At 38.5% G+C, this 25,543-nt stretch overlaps 1 protein-coding gene across 1 annotated transcript; it reads left to right on the forward strand.

Annotated features, from left to right (window-relative positions):
- Positions 1 to 808: 808 nt before the first annotated feature.
- OOSP1 (oocyte secreted protein 1) lies at positions 809 to 20,047 on the forward strand. Its single transcript, XM_054661745.2, has 5 exons — positions 809 to 1,130; positions 5,421 to 5,602; positions 7,740 to 7,837; positions 10,264 to 10,393; positions 19,761 to 20,047. The coding sequence occupies exons 1-5, from the start codon at positions 1,055 to 1,057 to the stop codon at positions 19,827 to 19,829; spliced, it is 555 nt and encodes a 184-aa protein (XP_054517720.1). The 5' UTR covers positions 809 to 1,054; the 3' UTR covers positions 19,830 to 20,047.
- The last annotated feature ends 5,496 nt before the right edge of the window (positions 20,048 to 25,543 follow it).

Genomic DNA, 25,543 nt, shown 5'->3' on the forward strand with positions numbered 1-25,543 from the left:
GTAAGCTTCTACTTTCCACGTTCTATTAACGTAGGACACAGTTGCTAAACTCTAATAACTGGTTATTAGCGAAAAAAATCAGAATATATTTGAACCAAACATTCATTTAGGCTTGTTTTGGTAATGAGATTTTGAATTTCTCATTTTTAAGTTGGCATCTTCTGTTTTGAAGAAAGGAATCTAAATGTGAGTAACCATTTACAGGCATTGCTACTCACAACGTAGTCTCCAGAGCAACATCCCTGCAATCTTAAAATGCAGAATCTTAGCCTTCACCCCAGACATTCCGAATTAGAATCTGCGTTGTAAAGAGAGCCTCAAGTGATGTATATGATCCTTAAAGTTTGAGAAGCAAACATCGCTGCTAATGGGCATCAACACAGCATGCACTCTGAAGGCAAAACCCTGTAGACCAGGGATTCTCAAAGTGTGGTCCCTGGGTGGTCAGTATGAGCATCGCCTGGGAATTTGTGAGAAACATCAATTCTCAGGTCCCAGCCCAGTCTTAGTGAATCAGAAAACTAAATGACACTCAGCTGTGCTTCAATAAGCTCTCCCGGTGATTCTGATATCTATTGAGTACCACTGTTTAGTTGGTGAAAACAGGTGAAAGTAGATGAAATCTTTCAATTCCCATGTTCTCAGGGCTTTGCCTTCTGAGATGCACAGAACAAGTAAATTATCATCCAGTTATTTCTTTCGTGTTCAGATGTGGAGACAGATGTTATAGGATATTAGGAAGTTTTAATAAAGTAAACCTTAGTGCATAAAAATAACTATATCTGATGCTTTGGACTCTAAAACAAGTGAAGCCTTCTATTGTACTTCTATTGCACATTTTGCTTTATCTTTGCTCTTGTTTTTTGACATTTGAGTAAAAAGTGTAACATCTTAGAAAATGAAACAAAATTATATTTATGGCACGTGTGTGCTGTCCAAAGTTGTAGTTAATTACCCACACCTGTGTGTGGCTTCAGGCATTTTGGCATATAAGGCTATCTATTCTCCCCAACTTCCTGTTTCCTGAGTGAGGTTTTGTTTTCAATCTGGGCAAATGAAGACCATTCTGGGGTTCAAAGGGCTCTTTTATCTGCATTCCTTGATATGGACCTGTGCTGGGGACTGGTCAGGTATAACTTATGACTTGGGGAATAGAAGTTTCTTAAAGAGAGCTGAAAGATGTGGCTTTGGATTCTTTACAGTTGTGGTCTGGTTGAATCTTAATAATAGCCAAGGACACATGGAGGGGTGGTGCCTCTTTTCGATGTGCAATCTTGAGATACCATGTTTTTCTCCTGCATACTGGCACTGAGACTAGGGAATGTGCCCTAACCTGAGACTGTCTTTCTCCAACTCCCCTTTCCTTTTGATCTTATTCTGACCATATCAATTCTTGGGGCTCAAGTACTTGAAGTGGGTTTAATATAGAGTGTGGAGTGGCCTGGAAAGCAGAGGAGTGGGTGGTGGTAGGAACTTGGGACTCTGTGGTGTGTCACATACAGGAAGAAAGCCTTATAAGGCTTAGCGTTTCTTTACCTTATACTTCATAGATCCTTTTCATTTCAGAGGGAGCAGTCAGTGCCCCCTAAGTGAGGTGAGCAGTGGTCCAGGTTTTCCCAGTACTTTTCCTGCGTCGGCCCCAAAAACCTCCTGTTCGGAGCAAACCAGAATGATTGGTAGCCCTGAGTATAAACTTGGGCTGTCAGTTTCTCTTCCTCTTTTTCTGTTTTCTTTCTCTTTTCCTTTCTTTCTCTCCTCCCTTCTTTCTTCCTTTCTCTTTCTCCCTCGTTCCCTTCTCCTTCCCTCTTTCTTTTCTTTCCCTTCCTTCCTCCTTTCCTTCTTTTCTTCCTTTCTTTTTTTTTGAGACAAGAGTCTCGCTGTCACCGAGGCTGGAGTGCAGTGGTATGATCTGGGCTCACTACAGCCTCTGCCTCCCGGGTTCATGTGATTCTTGTGCCTCAGCCTCCCAAGTAGCTGGCACTGCAGATGTGCACCACCACATCCAGCTAATTTTTGTATTTTTAGTAGAGACGGGGTTTTACCATATTGGCCAGGCTGGTCTCAAACTCCTGGCCTCAAGTGATCTGCCCACCTCGGTCTCCCAAAGTGCTGGTATAACAGGCATGAGCCACTGTGCTGAATGCTTTTTTCTGTTTTCTTTTCTTTCTCTCCTTCTCTCTTTTTCTTTTTTTTCTTCCCTTTCTCTTCCTCTTCCCTTTCTATTACTCTTCCCTTTCTCTTCCTCTTCTCTTCCTGTTCCCTCTTCCTCGTCCCTTGCTCTTCCCTTCCTCTTTCTCTTTCTCTTCTTTTTCTCTTTTTTCTTTTTCTCTTCTTTCCCCTTCTCTTTCTCATCTTTCTCTTTCTTTTCTTTTTCCCTTTCTCTTCTCTTTCTCTTCTTTCTCTTTCTTTTGTTTTCTTTCTTTCTTTGTCACTCAGGCTGGAGTGCAGTGGTGCCATTGTAGCTCACTGCAGCTGTGAACTGCTAATTTAAAAACAATTTTTTGTAGAGACTTGCTATGTTGCCCAGGCTAGTCTCCAACTCTTGGCCTCAAGGAATCCTCCCACCTTGGCTTCCCAAAGCTTTAGGATTAAAGGCGTGAGCCACTGCTTCCTGCCTGGGCTGTCAATTTCTAAGGTTAAGATTTCGGAATTGCAGTGAAAGGTTGTGTATACTTGTCAAGCTACCCGTTCAACAAGACAACCTAGACCTGACATGGGTACATGTTAGAATCTTAGTGTATTCATTATGCTTTCTTTTATTAGGAACTATTTAAATGGATAACTAAGTTTAAAAAAGCAGGTAACTATAAGGAATAATATCAATATTCACTGACCCGCTCTTCAGCTTTATTAAATCCATAATTTGCTACATTTGCTTACATTTTATTTTCTAATAGAAGTAAAAGTTCAGGTAGAGTTGAAGTCCCTGTGGTCATTCCTGATCCTATTCTCTTCCCTCTTTGCCCATATGTGAGTTTGGTAATTATTCATTTTCCTGTGTGTTTTACAATTTTACGTCAAATTTGTGGATCTGTAAATATGTTTCGTAGGCATTTATCTTCTATTTCTATTGAATTCTACAGCTTTTTTGTTGTCCATCACTTGGAGATTTACATTTGTAGCTTTGGTATATTTTAATTACTATTTAGCAGTCCAGTGAATAAATGCATTGCAAATTGTTTCTGTTCTCACGTTGATAGAATTTTTCCAGTGTGGGGCTGTTACAAATAATGTTTGTATTTGAGTGGTTTCTTTTTGTGTGTGCATATCTAGGAATGGGACTGTGAGGCCACAGGTACAGATCTGAAAAGTAACTCTCTTGCTCAATTGTTCTTTAATTCTAATTGGTGCTCACAGATGTCTTACTTTTTGCTAATGTGGATATGAATAACTGGTTTTACATTTAAGGAACGTCTTATTTTTAGGTAATTGTAGATTCACATGCAGTGTAAGAAATAATACAGAGATCAATTATACTATTTATTCAGCTTCACACAATGGTAACATCTTGCAGAAATATAATACAGTATTACATTGGGATATTAATATTGATGTAGCCAAAGGACAGACATTTCTATTGTAATCAGGATGCCACTTTTAGAGCCACTTCTACTTTCCTCCTGAACCACTCATGCCAAACCTTCTGTCTCTGCTTTCCTTAATTTTTGTCAAGCACAGATCTGTTCTCCATTTTTACAATTTTGTCATTTCAAGGGTGTTATATAAATGGGCTCAGAGTTTGTAACCTTTTGGAATTGGTGCTTTTTTTCACTCAGCGTAATTCCTTGAAGATTCATCCAAGATGTTGCGTGTATCAATACTTGATTCTTTTTATTGCTGAGTGGAATTCCATGGCATGATTGTACCATGGTTTGTTTAACCATTCACCCACCAAAAGACATCTGGGCTGTCTTCAGTTTTTGACTATTATAAATGAAGCTATTGTTAGCATTTATGTACTTTTTTTTTTTGAGACAGAGTCTACCTTTGTCGCCCAGGCTGGAGTGCAGTGGCGCCATCTCGGCTCACTGCAACCTCTGCCTCCCAGGTTCACATGATTCTCCTGCCTCAGCCTCCTGAGTAGCTAGGATTACAGGCACGTGCCACCATGCCTGGCTAATTTTTGTATTTTTTGTAGAGATGGGGTTTTACCATGTTGGTCAGACTGGTCTTGAACTCCTGACCTCGTGATCCACCCACCTCGCCCTCCTAAAGTGCTGGGATTACAGGAGTGAGCCACCTCGCCCAGCCCATTTATGTACATTTTATGTGAACATACATTTTTATTTCCCTGGGATAAATGCCGAAGAGTTTAATTGTTGAGTCATATGGTTGTTGTATGTTTAGTTTTTAAAGAAATTGACAAACTGTTTTCTAGTGTGGTTGATACATTTCACATTGTCCCAGCAATGTATGAGTGACCCAGTTTCTCGGCATCCTCACCAGCATTTGGTGTCTTCACTATTATTCATCTTAGCCATTGTGATAGGTGTGTAGTAATATTGTGATTTGAATTTGGATTTCCATAATGGCTGATGATATTAAACATCTTTTCATATAGTTATTTGCAATATGTATAGCCCCTTCTGTGAAAGGATTGCAGATTTATATTGCTTAGGTTTCTCTGCTGAGTTTTCAGTATCTCCTGAGAACTCAGGCTCCTTCTAGTATCTTAAGAGCAACTGATAAAATTTTCCTTTAGTGAAGTCTAGAAGAATAGCCAAACTTACTCTTAAAAAAACAAAAACAAAAAAACTCATGCCTACCCAGTCTCATAATTTCCAGTTTGTTCTAATTCTCTTTCCCTGGGACCTAATTCAAGCAGCAGATTATATCAGAAAATTATTTCCATTTCCAGAGTAAAAAAACTTAATGTCCAGATATTTCAAGATAGAAGGGAAAGGATAGCACTGTTTTCACTCAATTTCTATAAAAGCCTACTTGCTAGCTTGAGTTTTGTGGACAAGTCTTTATATATCAGGAAACTGTGGGTATAAAAATGGAAACTGCTTGCTTCCATAGAAATGGAAGGGCTTGCTTCAAAGAGCTTCAGTTGAACAAGGGAGACAGAAAATGCTCTATACTTAGTATAAACATTATAATATAGGTATAGTCTTGTGATTCTAGCTCTACAATAAGTGACTTTGGAGGGTTAGATGAAATCTTATTTTGTATTGATTTTTTCCCCCCTATATATAGATTCACTAAAGAATGTATTTGAAGGATGAGTATATGTGTGGATATTTTTAGGGGATGAAGTAATAATTCAGAGACCATGTTTTGCAAACTTGTTCACCTCTTAAGACATTTTGTTTTAGTAAGGGATGAGCTCTTCATTTGTATTAACAGGGTATGCTAAATTTTTTTGAGCTGATCTATGTAATTGCATACTAACAAAATTTCTTTTTTCTGCTTTTCAGCTATTCAAGTACACTGCACCCAGTTTTGGTTCTTTGCCAGGATTAAACCGACGATATTTTACAATTTGTATGTGAACCCCGATGAAGTGTTTCTAGGAGATGGCTGCCATGTAACCCATGTTTTGCCAAATGTCTACTATGAGTTTTTCTACCATCCTCATGACTGTGGTATTGTAACTCAAGTAAGAAATGGCTATCTTACTTAAAACCCAAGTGTCCAGGTGTGTGATGTTCCCCTTCCTGTGTCCATGTGTTCTCATTGCTCGATTCCCACCTATGAGTGAGAACATGCGGTGTTTGGTTTTTTGTCCTTGTGATAGTTTGCTAAGAATGATGGTTTCTAGCTTCATGGGGCCTGTTGTGGGGTGGGGGGAGGGGAGAGGGATAGCATTAGGAGATATACCTAATGTTAAATGACGAGTTAATGGGTGCAGCACACCAACATGGCACATGTATACATATGTAACAAACCTGCACGTTGTGCACATGTACCCTAAAACTTAAAGAATAAAAAAAACAACAACAAAAAAACCCAAGTGTCTTATGGTTCCTTCAACATACCTACAAACTAGAAGTCATTAAGTGTCTATTTGTAATATGGCTAGACTCTTTAATGATCACATTTAGGACAGAAGCAGTTAAGAAAGGAGATGCTAAATGCTTTTTTCTTGTTAGGTGGTAATTGCAAACACTAATTATTCATTTAGTGATGGAGCAGGCGGGAGAGTTGAAGGTTTTGAAGGAAGAAAGTATTTTCCATGCGTCAGAAAGTTTTTCAACAGTTTCTCTAACTAATTATTTATTATAATTCATGAAGTTTGGTCAATTGCGACCAGAATGAGGGAGTAACACTAATCAAGCATCAGAAGCCTTTTCAAAGTAAATATTCAGTAATCTCCCAGCCCTAGCCCCTACTCACCAGATATTTTGGGTTAACTAAGTCATTGTGCATATCACTGATAAAAGTATAACTGGAATTTTGACTTAATTTAAAAAGTTTTTAAAGTTAGTAAAATCTTGCTATGATATTACTTATTTTTTTCATTATCCCAAATAAAACGCTAAGAGAAGTAATAGAACTTGATCAGGTTTAGATAAATTCCACAGATTGGGTAACACAGAAAGCAAAAGCAAAATTTGAGGTAGAGTTGAGTGTGCGGAATATTTATTAAGAAGTGTTTTTGGGAGAAAGAAGATTGGGCAAAGGGCAAAGCTGAGCTGTGATGCAGGCTCAGAGACAGCTTTGGCTGACCCTGCACAGGGCTTCACATTCCTGCTGGGTAGGTGATCAGAAGTGGGCCACCCTGGGAGAGGGGTGTGGCCAGGGGTAAGACAGCCCTCAGCAGCTACACAATTCCTGGAGTGGGTGAGAGCTGAAGGCTGAAGGCTATTTGGTAACAGCATTCCTAGCAGCTGGGTCAACAAGCCCTTAGGGGATCTGGGAAGCACATTACGGGTCTAATACACCACAGCAGGTATTAGGGGGGCACTATCAACCTTGATATAAACTTGGGGAGGGCAGGGAATATTAAAATGTTAACTGAATAATCTAGGTGGTGGTAGTATGTTAATTTCATTTTATCTATGCTTATATTTTCAAATTATCCAACGAGAGCAGGATATATCTGAGATGGGAACATTTAAAATTATATAATGAATATGGGTATCTCTGAATCATCATATCCTCCTATGCTGTCAAAGACTGGGCCTTATATTGGGAACCATATGCTAAATGTTCTTAGAAAAATATTTTACTATTAATTGTCTTAACTCCATTCCACCCCACCCCCCTGAAAACAGCTATTTTTCCTGTTAGGTATTTACTATATGCTGATAACTTAATCACTATTATTCTTTACCACCATAATTATTGCTTTTTTTAGAAATAAGAAAACAGACTTAATTGTTTAAACACGGTTTCCAAGGATTCATGATGAATAGAGGCAGCTCCAAGATTCCAAATGTGATTCATATGATCTCAAAGCCTATGCTCGCTTTGAATAAGCAATGTATCACTACAACTGTGTGTCTCATAAAGAGGTGTCAATTGCTTTCTTGAATGTGAATCACAAAGCTCCTTTCTCTTTTAACTAACAAGTATTGCTTGCCTTTTATGTGCAAGCACTGTGCCAGATTTTAACCCATCTGTCAGTTTGGAAAATGGTCCTGTTTCCTGTGAACAGATGCTATTTATAGTTGAGTGAGAGTGTGACCATTTTTAGAGAGCTTGATGTATCTATAAATTCCTATTTAAATGCCTGTAAGTTTCCTGAGATACTTGAGACAAACATGGGTTTAAAACCTCTCTTTGTCTTGTAGCCTCTCCAGCAAGTTCTTCTGCTTAAAACTAAAATCAAGTATATCTCAAGAGACTCTACAGTCCGATCTGAAATGCCTCTGTCGTGTGTTGTCCACAAGTGAGTATGGAATGCCAGACCCCTGTCCTAGCCCCTGGCTTCATTTACTGTCCAGATAAAAATCCCAAACCTGAAAGGTTAAATGGTACAACCAGTTATGGGAGTGGGGGAGACACCAAACCCTAATGGGAACACAGATCTCTTGATCCTTGGTGTCTTAGTCCTCTGTTGCATTGTTATAAAGAGAAATGCCGGCTGGGCACGGTGGCTCACACCTGTAATCCCAGCACTTTGGGAGGCCGAGGTGGGAGGATCATGAAGTCAGAAGATCGAGACCATCCTGGCTAACACGGTGAAACCCCGTCTCTACTAAAAATACAAAAAAAAAAAAAAATTAGCTGGGCGTGGTGGGGGGGCGCCTGTAGTCCCAGCTACTTGGGAGCTTGAGGCAGCAGAATGGCGTGAACCCAGGAGGCAAAGCTTGCAGTGAGCTGAAATGATGCCATTGCACTCCAGCCTGGGCGACAGAGCAGGACTCCGTCTCAAAAAAAAAAAAAAAAAAAAAAGAAATGCCAGAGACTGGGTAATTTATAAGAAAAGAAGTTTAATTGGCTCATTGTTCTGCAAGCTGTGCAGGAAGCATGGCTGGGGAGACCTCAGAGTTTTTACTCATGGCGGAAGGCAATGGAAGGCAACAGAAGGCAAAGCTGGATCAGGCATACTCACATGGCTGGAGCAGGAGGAAGTGGTCGGGGGAGGTGCTGCACACTTTTAAAAAACCACATCTCCCGAGAACTGTATCATGAGACCAGCACCAAAGGGATGGTGCTAAACTAGGGGTCCATAACCCCTGAGCCATGGACATGTAGTGGTCCCTTGCCTGTCAGGAACCTGGCAGCACAGAAGGAGGTGAGCGGCAAGCCAGCATTACCACCTGAGCTGTACCTCCTCTCAGATTAGTAGTGGCACTGGATTCTCATAGGAGCACGAACCCTATTGTGAATTTCGCATGTGAGGGATCTAGGTTGCGCACTCCTTATGAGAATCTAATGCCTGGTGATCTGAGGTGGAACAGTTGCATCCCCAAACCATCACCCCCTATCAGTGCAAAAATTGTCTTCCACAAAATTGGCCCCTGGTGCCAAAACGTTTGGGGACTGCTGTGCTAAACCATTCATGAAGGGTCCACCCCCGTGACCCCATCACCTCCCACCAGGTTCCACCTCCAATATTGGGGATTACAATGAACATGAGATTCGAGTGGGGACACAGATTCCAAACCATATCACTTGGCCTTGTATTCTTCAAAAGTTGTTACAACTGTCCCCTAGAACATAGGAATACTAGGAATATTATTGAAAAATGAAATGATGAGTTATTTTTCTATATAAGTGTCAGGGTCCCTGAAAACCTGATAGGTTTTCACCAACCAAATCAAGTTATTTAAGTTATTTAAACTTGAACCCATATGCAAGTTTCCTGAAGGCAATAGAGAAAGCATAATGAAGTCTAAAAGACACTGAACTCATCAGGTTGTCAAGATCAGCATGTACTATGCAGGGCTGACAGTGCTGGGAGAGAGACATCTTAAAACAGGATTTGTGGGTTAAGATTGGGTCTTTTTTTTTTTTTTATTAATTGACATCTTGAGAAAGTCTAAGTGCTTATTTCATATTATATGCCTGTATCAAAATATCTCGTGTACCATATCTATCTATCTATCTATCTACTATGTACCCACAAAAACTAAAAATAAAACAATTTAGAAAATTAACAACCATTTTGATTAGGTCTTAGCAAAAGTGTGACGTATTTGGCAGGACTTTGGACAATTTTTCAATTAGGTTTTTCTGGTTAAAATCCTGAACTGAAATTTTTTTTTCCCTGAGTAATTACAGAAGAGCCATATTACATAGAGCTCTTCCCACAGATAATTATAATAGCAGCTAACATTTATTAATCACTTACCATATGCCTACACTGTGCTTGTATGAATGTATTTTTTCCTTCTGCTAACTCAATGAGGTAGATATTATTCTTCTTTATTTTTTTATTTTTAAGTGGTTGAGCCTCCTTATTTTGTTCAGGCCGATCTTGAACTTCTGGGTTCAAGGAAGTCTCTCTCCTCAGTCTCCACATAGCTGGGACTATAGGCACCCAGCTATGGTGGTAGATACTATTATGCCAAATTCAGGATGAGAAAATTGAAACAGAGAAATTAAGTTACTTGGTCAACATCATTTGCTGGTAGATGGTGGAATCAAGAAGTGAACCCAGAAGTCTGTTTTTTAAGTCTTTGCTTCTTAGCACCACAAATACTGCCTGTGATGTTCTGGGGTGGGGTGTGTTGGGGAGTGGTGGTGGGAAGCAGAAATCAATACATCCACTAATAACAGGAATTTGGCCCCAAGTTCAGCCTTGTAAATGCTAGGATCTGAGTAGATCTTAACCACTATGTGATATTTTTCTATCTTCTCTTATTTTAGTCAGCATCATCTTTTAAATGCAGTTGAAATGAGAGATGGGGAAACTGACAATGTTAATGAATGGGAGATAGAGGTGAGGATACACATTGCGAATGAAGACATGGGCAGTAACTTCTGCAACACAATCTTGGTAAGAACCCTTTAAAACTGGCGTCTTATGATTTTTGTCCAGGTATGTCCTAGATACCAGTCAATACAATTGTCAAGGAAATGGCACACAGTTGTGTTAAGGTGCATTGTGCCTAAAATGTTTCTGGTTCAAGAATGCAAATTCATGATTTCCTATGTTTGTTGGAGATTTTATTGATCATGGTGGTCTTGATAATCTGTTACTAACTGGGAACCCCATATAACTAAGAGCTATCCATTTTGGGTATTATGTGAAATACTATAATTAACTTAAAAAGAAAATACCTATCAATTTCAATATCAATAAAGTTCTGAATTGTAATAAATGAGTATTAACACTGAGCCTACAAAGTGGCTTAGATATGTTGATGATCCCTGGGAAAGTGAACTCAGAAGTGTCATAAGTCTGTGTTGCAACTTTTTCCAGAAAGTACCAAATGACTGTAAGGTAGTACAGTTTTTCATTCTTGAGCCCCATATGAAGGTATATTATGAAAAATCCACACACGTTAATATCTGGCTATTAATAAAAGGATGGAGCTGTGTTTAATAGAGAGTAAACAGGATACCTAGAACATTTGGGATGTATTTCATAGCTTAGAGGGCAAAAGTATCCTTATTCACTTATACACACATCACACTTGAATCATTAAACACTTAAGGATTAGTCTCAAGGACAGAACATATACTTTCTTTCTTCTCCTCCCTTACCTCCCACTTACACCTTCTCCTTCATTTCCATACATATACTTTGCTTTACTTATTAATAACAGGCTCTTAGAAGTAGGGAAGTAATGTTTACATTGGGACGTATATTTTACTGTCTTTCTTCCATTTCGGTAAGAATCTGACTGCTACACTCCCTTGTTCATCAAATGAGTACCTTTATTGCAAGAGAAGAAACTGTTCTGTCCCCTTTGATATTGAGAGGCAATTTGGAATCTCTGCCATGATTGCTTAGGACTGAGGATTTAATGTGCTATTTTGTGAAAATCTGAGAAGCAGGAAGGGGATTTAATGCTCTCAACTGTTATCCATCTGAAAAACCTAAATTGTGATTTTAAATAAAATGCAGGCTGCCTTCCACTATTCCCTTTTTAAAATAGGAACTGCCACTGCTCTTAACTTCATGAAGTTTTATTTATGAATAAAGTTTATACTACCATATATCTGTTTCTAGTTATTGCAAGACTGACTTGTATGTAATTTTAAGCTTCAATGCTCATTAGAAATAGGTTTTTAAGGGTACAGTTACTAACTCTTCTCAGTTGCTGATTCATGCCCTTAGCTAAGGCTTAGTTGTGGTTGGTCCTGGTAACAGTGCCTAATCATTCATTTATTCCACAAAGAATCCCTCATGGAGTTCACACTTTAGTAGGAGGAGGCAGAGTATACACAAAAAAATACTCTATGGTATTTTAAGAAAGAGTAAATGCACCTTAGGGAACAGAGGCAGAGTAAGAAGATAGGGAATACTTGGGTGAGGGTTGTGGTCCTTAATATGGCATCAGGGAAGGGATCCCTCCAAGGTGATGATTGAGGAAAGAACTCAAGGAAGTGAGAGAATGAGCCCTGCAGATCCTGGAGGGAAGGCCGTTCGCACATGTACCCTAAAACTTAAAGTATAATAATAATAAAATTTAAAAAAAAGAATATGGGAACAGCTGATGTAAAGTCACTGAGTGTTTGCAGAACAAGGCCAGCATGATTGGAGAGGGAAAGTCATACAGGTGAGGTCTTAAAACAACAACTGAAACATCTAAAACAATGAGTGGAGTACCTCATCTAATGTCTCAAAGTTGATTGACACACTTGGCTTTTGTTTGAAATAAGATGGGCACCCCCTGGAAAGCTCCAAATGGAGGAGTGACGTGATCTGACTTGGATTTTTATGATCAGGATCACCCTGGCTGCTGAATGGAGAATGGATACCAAGAGGAAGCAGGGACTGAAGTAGGGAGAAGGATTAGGTAGTGATGACTACAAGGCCAATGGTCCTCAGCTAGGGGCAATTTTGCCCTCTGGGGGATGTATCTGGAAGCAGCTTTGTTCATTACAGTGATGGTGTTAGTGTGCTACTGGCATCTGTATAGACCCAGGGATGCTGCTGAACATCTACAGTGCCTAAGACAGCCACTGATGACAAAGAGTTTTCCGGGCCCAGAGTCAATAGCACTGAGGATGAGAACCCTGGTTTAGATGTAGCATGGACTTCATAGGAAGAGTTCAGGTCAATTGATCTAAAGATTTGCAGACAGCTAGATATGAAGTATGTTAGAGGAATCTGGAGAGTTTAGGATTTATGAGCTACTACAAAGTGGGAGATGCTACTATCTTGGATAAAAATGTGGAAGATGTTGGTTCGGAAACCTTATTTTGAAAATGCCATGTTTAAGATGCTGCTTAGATCTCCAAGAGGAGATAGCAAGTGAGTAGTTGAATATAGAGGTCTAGAGTTCAGAGGGAGAAGGTCCAGACTGGATGTAGAACATTAGGATTCATCAGTACATACTAATACTTAAAGCCAGTAAGATTGCATGAGTTCAAAGCAAAGAAGTGGGAAAAATGAAGATAATCAGTCCAAGGTTTGGGCCTTGGCATATCCAATGTTAAGAGGTTGCTGAGAGAAGGCAGAACCTTTGAATGAGCCAAAGAGAAGACAGTAAGGTCAATTGGAAGTAAAACCAGGGCAGAGTGGGGTCCTGGGAGCCGTGCAAGTGGAGTTGTCAGCTGTATCTTCTGTTGCTGAAAAGTTAAGTGGGATGAGAACTAAGAGTTGTCCATTAGATCCAGCAATGTGAGGGGCATTGATGACTTTGATAAAAGACAGTTTTGGTGGAGAGGTGTGGGTGAAAATTGGTTGGATCAGCTTTAAGGAAGTATAAGAAGAAAGAAACCCAAAGGTATGAGTACAAGTGGCTTTTTCTAGGAGTATGGCTGTAAAGAGAAAAATAGAAATGGGGTCATTGTAGGGGAAAGTGGAGACAGAAACTAGTGTATAAGATAAGTACCTGCACATGGTAATAGTTTTTTTTTTATAGATTACCATGAATTTCTGAATACTTTTTAAAGAGATCCAGATGTTTAAGAAATGATTAAGAAATTTTGGCTTCAGAGTTGTGTCCTTAAATAAAAACTGCCTGCATTACTATCATATGATAGTAAAAAGTCCCAAACATTTATAATAATCACTACAGCTATTTATGATAAATTATCAAATTGCAAAAAAATCCAAACTAGTGTACAGGTGGAGGGATAAGATGGATTGCTGAAATGCTGAATATAAAAAAAGGTGGGTAGAAGGTTGAGGCACATCAGTAAGTCAGGTGGGGTCACCTCTTATTGCTCAAATTACCTCCACAATAACAGATCCTAAAATTAAAAAAAAAAAAACATGGCATGAAATTATACACATTTACTTTTCTGTCACTACCATAGACCTAAAAAAGAGACAGACCGCTGAGCACAATTTTCATGCTTACTTTACCTACTCTCTTGAACTTTAGAGCCCAGGTAATCAGGAAAGGCTAGGATTTTTAGAAAATTGGGCTGAGTACATGGTAAAGCATTAGAAGGTGTGCATATGCAGCGCCTGAGTTCATTGCGAGCTATAAAGTCACACGAGGCAGCGGGTGGGCTTCATTTTGTGGTCTGCATCCTGAGAGGTCGTTGCTTTGGATCTGGTATCATGAAGGCTCTCTTGGAGTTAGCTTTAGTTCATCTCCTTGTTGCTGTGATTTTTTTGGGTGTGGATAACCAAGCAGTATAAATCATACATTTCAGACATTTGTTCAAAGAGATGGTTTTTGTTGACAGGCTCAATGTGTGTGTCGAACGAATGAACTGCATTTTTTTTTTTTTTTTGAGATGGAGTCTCATTCTGTCGCCAGGCTAGAGTGCAGTGGCACAGTTTTTTTTTTTTTTTTTTAGCTGACAACCACTATTTGGACAAGTTTCCAAAATCATGCTTCCATCTTTATAATTTAAAAAGAAGTCAAACTTCCTAACTCGTCAGAATGCAAAAATTCATCAGCCTGATTAGTTCCAGAGGATTGATTGGTCAGCCAAGTAATTTCTTACTTTAATTTGAATCAATAGCTAAGAGGAAAAATATTTTTAACATTTCACTGATTCATGTTATATTTGGTATAATATGAATCAATGGAATGGAATCAATGGTATAACACGAATCAATATTTAAAATGGAGCACTAGATATCAAGACCTCCTATAAAAGCATTTGGTTAAGGTGGTACCTGTCATGTTGTAAAGTTATTTGTTATTTATTATAAAGTTATTTATCAGAGGCAAAAAATAGTATTTTGTTGGGAGGATGCTTAAATATCCTATTTCTTCAATATGGAGATTCCTTAAAGAGCTAAAAGTAAATCTATTTGATCTACCAATCTTACTACTTGGTATCTACCCAAAGGAAAATAAGTCATTATATGAAGAAGACATGTATGCTTATAGCCACACAATTCACAATTGCAAAGATGTGGAACCAACCTAAGTCCCCACTGACAAATAAGTGGTAAAAAAAAATGTGGTCCATATATATACCATGGAATACAACTTGGTCATTAAAAGGAATGGCATAATGTCTTTTGCAGCAACTTGGATGGAGCTGGAGGCAATTATTCTAAGTGAAGTAACACATGAGTGGCAAACTAAAAACCCTCTGTTCTCACTTATAAGTGGGAGCCAAGCTATTAGTACACAAAGACATGCAGAGTGATATAATGGACTTTAGAGACTCAGAAGGGGGGGAAGTTGGGAGGGGTGCTAGGAATAAAACATGACATGTTAGGTACAATGTACACTACTTCGTCCTGGGTGCACTAAAATCTCAGAATTCACCACTATCTAATTCATCTATCTAACAAAAAAATCACTTGTACCCCCAAAGCTATTGAAACCAAAAAATTCCTGTTTCTTGTCAAATTTTTACTAGTTTTAGCATCCACTGATTTTTGTTCCAAGTAATTATTAATGTGGTGGCTGCAAATATTAATTTCTGCCCCACCTTTGCCCCCATTCAATCGTTCCTTCTATTAGTTGGCATTCTTAGGTAAGTTAGAACTTGCCCCTTCCCATTTTCCATTATATCTAATGAAGCTATATTAATACACATTTTCCTCTGGTTAGTATGTATGCTGTCTTTTTCTATTGGTTTATTTTTACATTTTTCTGTTTTCATGCTTTAAGCATGACCATTTCCTCCAGTGAGTTTGATTTTCCTTCTGCCTATGGCTAGAAAATGTCCTCTTCTTAGGAACTACTTCAGCCCCTTGATTATTCTGGCTTAGAGCAGGAGTCCCAGATTAAGCTTCCCTACCTGCTGTTGTGAGTTTTAGTACTTACAAAGGACTTTTGCTAGAGGAATTGGGCCCAGAGCAACTTTTCCCCTGTTGGCTTCCTTGTTGCTCAGTTTCCTGCTACTCAGGCTCTGGTCTCCTGACTTTGCTGCCTTGCTTCTGTTTCTAAGATTTCTCTTAGATCTCATATATATATATATTTTTTTTCTCTCTAGGAAGATGATTCTGAACTGTTTCCTAAGACAGAAATGTACTGATGTGTTCTTGTTGGATCTTTCAGACTTTGACATATACTGTACTCTTGATTCACTTCATGTCAAAATTAAAGCACTGACAGTTGATGATTGGTATGTGCTTTCTAATGCGGTGTCTCTGGAAAGTGGGTGTTCTGTAACCAATGTATGGCAAGACTTTTTGTATGTTTCTGTACCCTACAACTGACGGTGGCATCAAATCTCAGACAAGAGCAATTGCTATTTTTCTTGGTTGGGTTGTTTGGGCAGCCCAGGAATCAGCTGCCTCAGAGAAGGTCCTTGTAAAGCAAGGCTAATCTGATTTTTACAAATATATTTTTTCAGAACATAGGAAATCAACATGTAATATAGATAATAGTTCCTTGCCTGTCAGTCAATGAATTAAACCTCTTAAGCATATTGAGCTCTAGGATAGGGATTGGCAAACTTGTTCTGTAAAAGTCTCCATAATATAGTCATGAGTTGCTTACTAATCGGAATATGTTCTGAGAAATGCATTGCTAGGTGATTTCATCATTGTGCAAACTTCATAGAGTGTACTTACACAAACCTAGATGGCATAGCCCATTTTACACCTAGGCTATATGGAATAGTCTGTTGCTTCTAGGATACAAACCTGAACAGCATGTTACTGTGCTGGATACTGCAGGCAACTGTATCACATTGGTATCTGTGTATCAAAACATATGTAAACATAGAAAAGATAAACAGGGTACACGTGTATAGAGAAGCTCCATTATAATCTCATGGGAACACAGTCATGTATGTGGTCTCTTCTTGACCAAAATATCATTGTGCAATGTAACTATATGCATTTTAGGCTTTGTAGATCATAAAGTTTCTGTTGCAACTACTCAGCTCTGCCCTTGTTCCATGAAAGCAGACATGTGCAGTACGTAAACAAATAAGCATGGCCACATGTATTCTAATAAATTTTTTTTTTACCAAAATAGGTAGTGGGCTAGATTTGGCTTGTGGGCTGTAGTTTGCTGAACCCTGCTCCATGGGATGCTAAGTTAAATCGAACACAGAACTTGCTCTGAATATGTTGACAGTTCTGCAGAGAGTATCGTTTTTATTTCTCTATTTACAGCAAAATCACTCATCTAGTAGTTTTAAATTCCATGTAATTATTGAAATTGCAGAAGTTCAGTCCATTTTCCACCAGAGAAAAGTGAAGGGACTTTATCTATCTATCTATTTATCTATCTATCTATCTATGTATCTATGTATCTATCTATCTATCTATCTATCTATCTATCTATCTATCTAATCATCTATCTACATATTCTTCTACAAAAATAATAGCATCTTTCATTGAGTTTACTCTTTCCCTGGGTTTATACTAAGCTTCTCGAGGGTTGGAGGGAGAAAACTGTAGTTTTGAGGATTCATGTATGATCCTCACATAGAATTATCTGAATATACCTCTATACTTGTCAAATTCTGAAGCCCAATTTAGGTGTAGGCCTTTTTTTCTTTAATCAGGCTCTCCTTTGGTTTTCTTCTTTTTTTTAACGTGTAAAAAAATTGTAAGAATTTATCTCAGAAATCAAGAATCCTTTTGTTAGACAAAGAGAACATTTAGAGGTGCTATACAAACATGAAACTAAGCCTGTATCTAGTAGTGGTATCATGAGAACTTTTTATTATTATTTACCTATTTTTTCCTAATACTTTAGAATTTGCATACCTTCTGGGAAGAAAGCACAAAAAAACACATTGTGGTTTACATTAGAATGAAATAAAATTCGTCAACTGGCCAAAGGAAATCTAGGACCCAATATTATATAGAAAATAAAATATTTCAGTGAATGTGCTTATTAAAGCATTTCATCAACCATGAACTATCTGTTTAAATCCTTTCAGTCTAATTGTGGATATTATTTATATTGACTTCTTAAGGGCCAATATCTTTATGAATTTTTCATATCTTTATGATTTTTTTTGTCTAATACTACAATACTATGAATCTGGCATTGTCTCGTTTCATAGGAAACCATGACTTTTAGGAAGATAGAAATAGTAAGATATTCAGGGAAAATACAAAATTTAAACAAAGAATAAGCCCAATTATACAATAAATGATTTAATTGCTTTTTAAATAATGGTATTTGAATAATTATGTTGTATCATAGAAGCAATAGATTTAGATTAAATTAGAACTTACTAGGGGTTCCTGCTTTCCTACACAGTGTGCCAAGTTTAATAGATCATCTATTTTTTTTTTTTCTTTGAGACAGGTCTTGCTCTGTTGCCTGGGCTGGAGTGCAGAGGCATGCCTATGGCTCACTGCAGCCTCAACATCTCAACAGTGCTCAGTGGGCTCAAGCAATCCTCCCACTTCTCAGTCTCTGAGTAGCTGGGACTACATGCTCACACTATCACAACTGACTAATCTTTGTATTTTTTGTAGAGGTAGATTTATGCCATGTTGCCCAGGTTGGTCTTGACTCCTGGGCTCAACTGATCCTCCTATTTCGGCCTCCCAAAGTGCTGGGATTACAGGCATGGGCCACTGTGCCTGGCCAGATCATCTATTTTTATTTATTTATTTTCATTTATTCCATTTATTGAATAGAACAAAGTACGTGGAGCTGTGCTAGGTGCTGTGAGACAGTGCCACTCAAAGAATGACATGTGATTAATGGACTAGTACACCAATCTGTGACCAGCGGATATAGAAATGGAGGGTGAACTACTTTTGTAGCAATTGGATATCCAAGAATGCCATCATTAGGCTTGCAGTTTTCTTTCCTCCTTCCCTTCCTCTCCTCTCTCCTTTCCTTCTTCTTCTTCTTTTTTTTTTAAAGTAATTCATTTTCATTGTCAAATGTATTAGTTCAAGGTGGGTTGTGGACCAAAATCATGATAGCAATAGCAGTTTCCTTGACTGAGGACATTTGCCTCAGGGAGTCATGGCTAAGTTAATCACGTGACTGGCAGGGCTGCCAGTCTCCCCTTGTTTCCCTCCCATCTTCTTTCATCAGAGCCCTAAGATAGTCCTGCGATCTTAGGAGCCCTATTTTGTTGTATATCCTCTGCCCTGATTTGAAGAAAAGATGATTCTTACTGTGGGCTTTAGCCTTTTGTTTTTCTGTAAGTAGATTCATTTGTTTACATTCCTCTTGTTCTATAACCCCATTTCTCTTTCTCTGGCTCTTTTTTTTCCCATTGGTTATTGGGGTACAGGAGGTGCTTGGTTACATGAGTAAGTTCTTCAGTGGTGATTTGTGAGATTTTGGTGCACCCATCACCTGAGCAGTATACACTGCACTATATTTACAGTCTTTTATCCCTTGCCCCTTTCCCACTCTTCCCTGAGTCCCCAGAGTCCATTGTATCTTTCTTATGCCTTTGCGTCCTCATAGCTCAGCTCCCACGTATAAGTGAGAACATACAATGTTTGGTTTGCCATTCCTAAGTTAGTTCACTTAGAATAATAGTTTCCAATCTCATCCAGGTCACTATGAATAGTGTTAATTCATTCCTTCTTATGGCTGAGTAGTATTCCATTATATATATATATATAACAGTTTCTTTATCCACTCGTTGATTGATGGGCATTTGGGTTTGTTCCGTGATTTTGTAATTGCGAATTGTGCGGCTATAAACATGAGTGTGCAAGTATCTTTTTCATATAACAGATCATCTAATTTTAAAAACAAATATGCCTTTCTGTTCACTTTTACCTAAATTTGTTCCTTTTAAAAACTTTGAATGCTTCTTTGAATTCTGTAAAAATTTAACTGTAATGTAATTGATGAATCTACTTAAAATTTATTTTGTACCCTCAGGTTTTAAAAGTGAAGGTTATTTTTAGATATCTGCTAATATTTATCTCAAGAACATTACCAAGGCGATGACTCATACATATTTCATGTGCTGTTGAGCGAGATGATAGATCTTCATCACACCCTGCAATTTCATTTATCCATCCAAGGTACTTGTGTTTGGAGAGAACATTAAATGTCATCCTGGAATGTCTGTTTAATGATGATACTGGTTTCTGTTTTAAAATGTGTCATCATACATGTTCATTGGATCTTCAACCACCTATTTTCCAAATAAAATTCTGAAAACGAGCTGAAGGGGCACTTTCTTAAGCACTAAGCTCTGACTAGAGCTGAATGCTTTTCATTCCACATTCTGTATTGTTTAGTAGAACAAAAATTTATCTCTGCAAATATTAGGAGATGCCTGCTATCCTTAGACAAATAGATCATTATTCATGTATTAATAATTCTTTTAATATACTGTTGATATCAGGATCAACCTGGAGTTCCATTAATTCCTATATTTCATATTTTCTCCATCTTATTTTTTATGGCAAAGACTAGATGGGCACATTAGGGTTTACAACTAGATCAGCAAGAAGAATGAAAAAGGTAAAGAATGAATTTAACTAGCCCTGAGGATAGTTGTTGTATATGTCTTCAGGACCCCAAGATGAAACTTAAGAGTTATTTGGTACTTTCATTAAGTTGTTCAATAGGTCTAATTATATCAAGCTCTTGAATACCAATTTCTGTTTTAATCAAGTAATAACATTTCTCATGTAACTGGGAAGATGTTTTTGCAGCAACTTATATGTAAAGGTTTTTAGATTTAAATCCTCTACTAAGAATCTATAATCTTATTATGGTGCCTGAATGGTAACAGAGCTTAGTGACCCTCTCACTTAAAAATGGAAAAAAGCCTGTGTTAAATCAAAGAATAGCAATGATAACTTAGCCACCAATATGATAACACTGGGGCCTAAATAAATGTTTGAACACATATTTTATCTCTTGTTCATTTGACTTCATCAAAATTAAAGCTTTTGTGTACCAAAGAACAATTTTAAAAATAAGTGAGACAACCTGCAGAATGGGAGGAAATACTTGGAAATCATATATCTGTAAAGGGTTTAGGATCCATAATATATAAATAAATTTTACAACTCAGTAACACAAAGACAAACAACTCAGTTTTAAAAAATGGGGAAGAATGAGTATACATTTCTTCAAAGAAGATTTTAAAATGACCAACAAGTGCATGAAAAGGTGCTTAACATCATTAGTCATTAGGGTAATGCAATGGGTGGGTAAAAACCCACAATGAGATATCACTTCACAACGGCTCAAATGCAATAATAATAAGAATGACAAGAAATAGTGTTGGTGCAGAATGTAGAGAAATAGGAACTCTTGTACATTACTGGTAGAAATGTAAAATGGTGATTGTTTTACTTCACCCATAGCCAAGATGGCTGATTAGAAGCAGCTACGGTGCATGACTCTCACAGAGAGGAAGGAAAGGTGTAAGTGAATATAGCACCTTTAACTGAAACATCAAACTCAAAACTATAAACACTTTTAAAGACAACCTAGGCAATACCATTCAGGACATAGGCACAGGCAAATATTTCATGACAAAGATGCCAAAAGCAATTTCAGCAAAAGCAAAAATTGACAAATGGAATCTAATTAAACTAACAAGCTTCTGCACAGCAAAAGAAACTATCAACAGAGTAAACAGCAAAAAGAATGGGAGAAAATTTTTGCAAACTATGCATCTGACAAAGGTCAAATATCCAGATCTATAAGAAACTTAAACAAATTTACAAGAAAAAAACAACCCCATAAAAAGTGGGCAAAGGGCATGCGCCCAGCACTTGGGGAGGCTAAAGCAGGTGAATCACCTGAAGTCAGGAGTTCGAGACCAGCCTGTCCAACATGGCAAAACCCCATCTCTACTAAAAATACAAAATTAGCCAGGTGTGGTGGCATGTGCCTGTAGTCCCAGCTACTTGGGAGGCTGAGGCAGGAGAATCGCTTGAACCTGGGAGGCAGAGGTTGCAGTGAGCCAAGATAGCACCACTGCACTCCAGCCTGGGTGACAGAACAAGACTTCGTCTCAAAAACAAACAAACAAAAAAAGAAGACATACATGCAGCCAACAATCATATGAAAAAAAGTTCAACATCACTGATCATTAGAGAAATGCAAATTAAAACCACAATGAGACACCATCTAACACTAGTCAGAATGGCTACTATTAAAGAGTCAAAAAATAACAAATGCTGGTGAGGTTGTAGAGAGAAAGGAATGCTTATACACTGTTGGTGGGAGTGTAAATTAGTTCAGCCATTGTGGAAGACGGTGTGGAGATTCCTCAAAGACCTAAAGACAGAGAAACCATTTGATCCAGCAATCCCATTACTAAGTATATACCCAAAGGAATATAGAATAATATTTATTCTATTATAAAGACATGCATGTGTATGTTCATTGCAGCACTATTCACAATAGCAAAGACATGGATTCAACCTAAATGTCCATCAATGATAGACTGGATAAAGAAAATGTGGTACATATATACCATGAAATACTATGCAGTCATAAAAAAGAACAAGATCATGTCCTTTGCATGGACATGGATGGAGCTGGAGGCCATTATCCTTAGCAAATGAATGCAGAAACAAAGAACCAAATACCACGTTATCACTTATAAGTGGGAGCTAAATGATGAAAACACATGAACACATACAGGGAAACAACACACACTGGGGCCTTTTGGAGGGTGGAGGGTGGGAAGAGGAAGAGGGTCAGGAAAGATAACCAGTGGGTACTAGGCTTAATGCTTGGGTGATGAAATAATCAGAACAACAAACCCCCATGACACAAGTTAACCTATGTAACAAACCTGCACTTGTACCCCTGAACTTAAAAGTTAAAAAATACACAAAAGGCCGGGTGCAGTGGCTCATGCCTGTAATCCCAACACTTTGGGAGGCTGAGGTGGGCAGATCACCTGAGATCAGAAGTTCGAGACCAGCCTGGCCAACATGGTGAAACCGCATCTCTACAAAAAATACAAAAGTTAGCTGGGCATGGTGGCCCTTGCCTGTAGTACCAGCTATTTGGGAGGCTGAGGCAGGAGAATCACTTGAACTCAGGAGGCGGAGGTTGCGGTGAGTCGAGATCAGGCCACTGCACTCCAGCCTGGACGACAGCGTGAGGCTCCATCTCAAAAAAATAAAAAAAATACACAAAACAAAACAAATGAAATGTAAAATAATACAGCCACTGTGGGGGAGTTTGGCAGTTTCACTCCTAGGTTGTCACTTAAGGACTAATAGTTAAGGCCTGGTATCATGTGCTGTCTCGGCATCTGGTGAAACTGGAAGGGCTATAAAGGCATAACTGCATATTTATCTCCCTCCTCTGCTCCTGAAGATAAGGTCCCCGCTAAACAGCTCTGCTTATCAAGGAGACCAGATACAGTTCCTGCTTATCTCTCAACAGTGGGTTTCAGTTCCCTGGCAGCCTGCAGAATTATTCAAACAAGCCAATCATATGCTCCAGTGGGATCTAGGGGTCACCTCACCCTCTTGATATTACAAAGCTTATGTCCCAGAGTCCCTGGTTGTTCCCTCTGTTCCTAAGTGTGGTCCTTACGTGGACCTATGTGCTACGTGGTGTTCTCCTCTGCAAGGCTGTGAATGTACACAGCAATGAATTGCTTTGGACGCATCTGCTCAGTGTCAGGTGTTGTGTGTTTGGGTATAACCATAGCCCTAGGATAGGAATCTCTCCCTCAGCAGGGCGGTGAATAGGAGGCGATTAAAGCTGAGTCAAATACCCCAAATAATTGAAAACAGGAATTCAAACAAATGTTGAACAAGAGCTTTCAGAGTAGTAGTATTCTCAGAGATGGAAACAACCCGAAAGTTCATCAATGAATGAATGACTAAAGAAAATGTGCTATACCCATACAATGGAATACTATACAGCCATAAAAAGAAATGAAGTACTGATTCATGGTACCATGTGAACTAAAAATAAAATTCTAGGCCTTCAACTGATTGAATGAACCCCCATCTTGGCCAAGAGGACCCCCGAGAAACCTTAAGAACTATGTTCCGAGCCATCATGGGGTGGGGGGTTGTACATGCCTTGTTACACCACTTCCCTTTTGTGGTTTAGACACAACATCTGACTAGTATTAATGTTAAAAAAGAGATCAGGCTGGGCGCGGTGGCTCACGCCTATAAATCCCAGCATTTTGGGAGGCTGAGGTGGGCAGATTGGCTGAGGTCAGGAGTTCGAGACCTGTCTGGCCAACATGTTAAACCCCATCTCTACTAAAAATACAAAAAAAAATTAGCCAGGCATGGTGGTGTGTGCCTATAATCCCAGCTACTTGGGAGGCTGAAGCAGGGGAATTGCTTGAACCAGGGAGGTGGAGGTTGCAGTGAGCCGAGATCGCACCACTGCACTCCAGCCTGGGCAACACAGTGAGACTCTGTCTCAAAAAAAAAGAAAAAAGGAAAAAAAAGATCATAAGGCTGACACAACAAACTCTTTGTGGCAATAACATACCAACTTATAAATAGGACCCAAGGCCATGCCAAATAATGGTTAAGTCACATACCCCTACACTTAAAGAATGAACTTTGTTCTAACTGCCACAAGGTTTTTCTTTTTCTTTTCTAGCAGCTAAACAAGCACTGGCCTTGAGATAAGCAATATTAAAACAATGACAGCTTGTCCACTGCCAGAGGCTAACTGACTCTCCTGTGCCATAAGCCATAACTACAGCTTTGATCGGACAAGGGACTCATTTCAGCAACTTTCTCCTGATAAGAGACAACTGAGCAAGAACTGGTTCTGGCCAGTTTACAGAGGTTGCACACTTGTATAACTTAGTATCCTGGAAAGACCTTTACATGTACAGGGCCTAATTGTAATAGATTTAAATGTTAAGTCTCCACCGCAAAGTGAACATGGGACATATATAACATGCATGTTTATTCAGCACTTATGTGTTAGAACCACGTTAGTGAATATTCATAGCTCCTCCTATAACCTGTTGAATACATATGCTTGGCCAACCCATTCAGCATAAATTCCCATCTCACTCCTCCCTCCCTGCAATGTGCCTGCCTTTCAGGCTCTGCTGGAGGCTATGCATCCCAGACTGTTAGGATGGCCATCTTGCAGTCTGTAACCCTTTATAAGAAATAAAGCCTCTTTTATTTGTAAACAAATAAATAAATAGCATGACTTTTAAAGTTAAGAGTATGATTCAAGTTTTACAAAGTGTCCAGAATAGGTAAATCCAAAGAGATAGAAAGTAGCTTGGTGCTTGCCAGGGGCTGGGAGAAAGGGGGAGTGAAGTATAAGTTTTCCTTTGGGGCGATGATGAAAACATTTTGGAACTATAGGGGTGATGGCTTCACACATGTGTATGTACCAAGTGCCACTGAATTATATACTTCAAAATTGTTAATTTTATGTGAATGTAACACTTATAAAATTAGTGGTTATTTCAACAGAGGAAAACATGTAAGCTATTGGAATTAGAAATTCCAGTATTATTTTATGTACTTCTACGTAGTTAGCTATTTAAAATAACAATGTATTTATTCACCTCTTAAATAAGAGAACAGATAAGTATTTTCAAATAAAAACCACTGAAATATTCTTCATAAATTTAATCTACTGTAAGGTTCTCATTCCCAAATATAATTTAAGTGATAGATACCTTAACATAAAATCCTACTAATTTTAAAGGACATGCAATATAATAAAAA

This window comes from Pan troglodytes, chromosome 9 (genome assembly GCF_028858775.2).
Source record: "Pan troglodytes isolate AG18354 chromosome 9, NHGRI_mPanTro3-v2.0_pri, whole genome shotgun sequence".
Lineage (NCBI taxonomy): Eukaryota > Metazoa > Chordata > Mammalia > Primates > Hominidae > Pan > Pan troglodytes.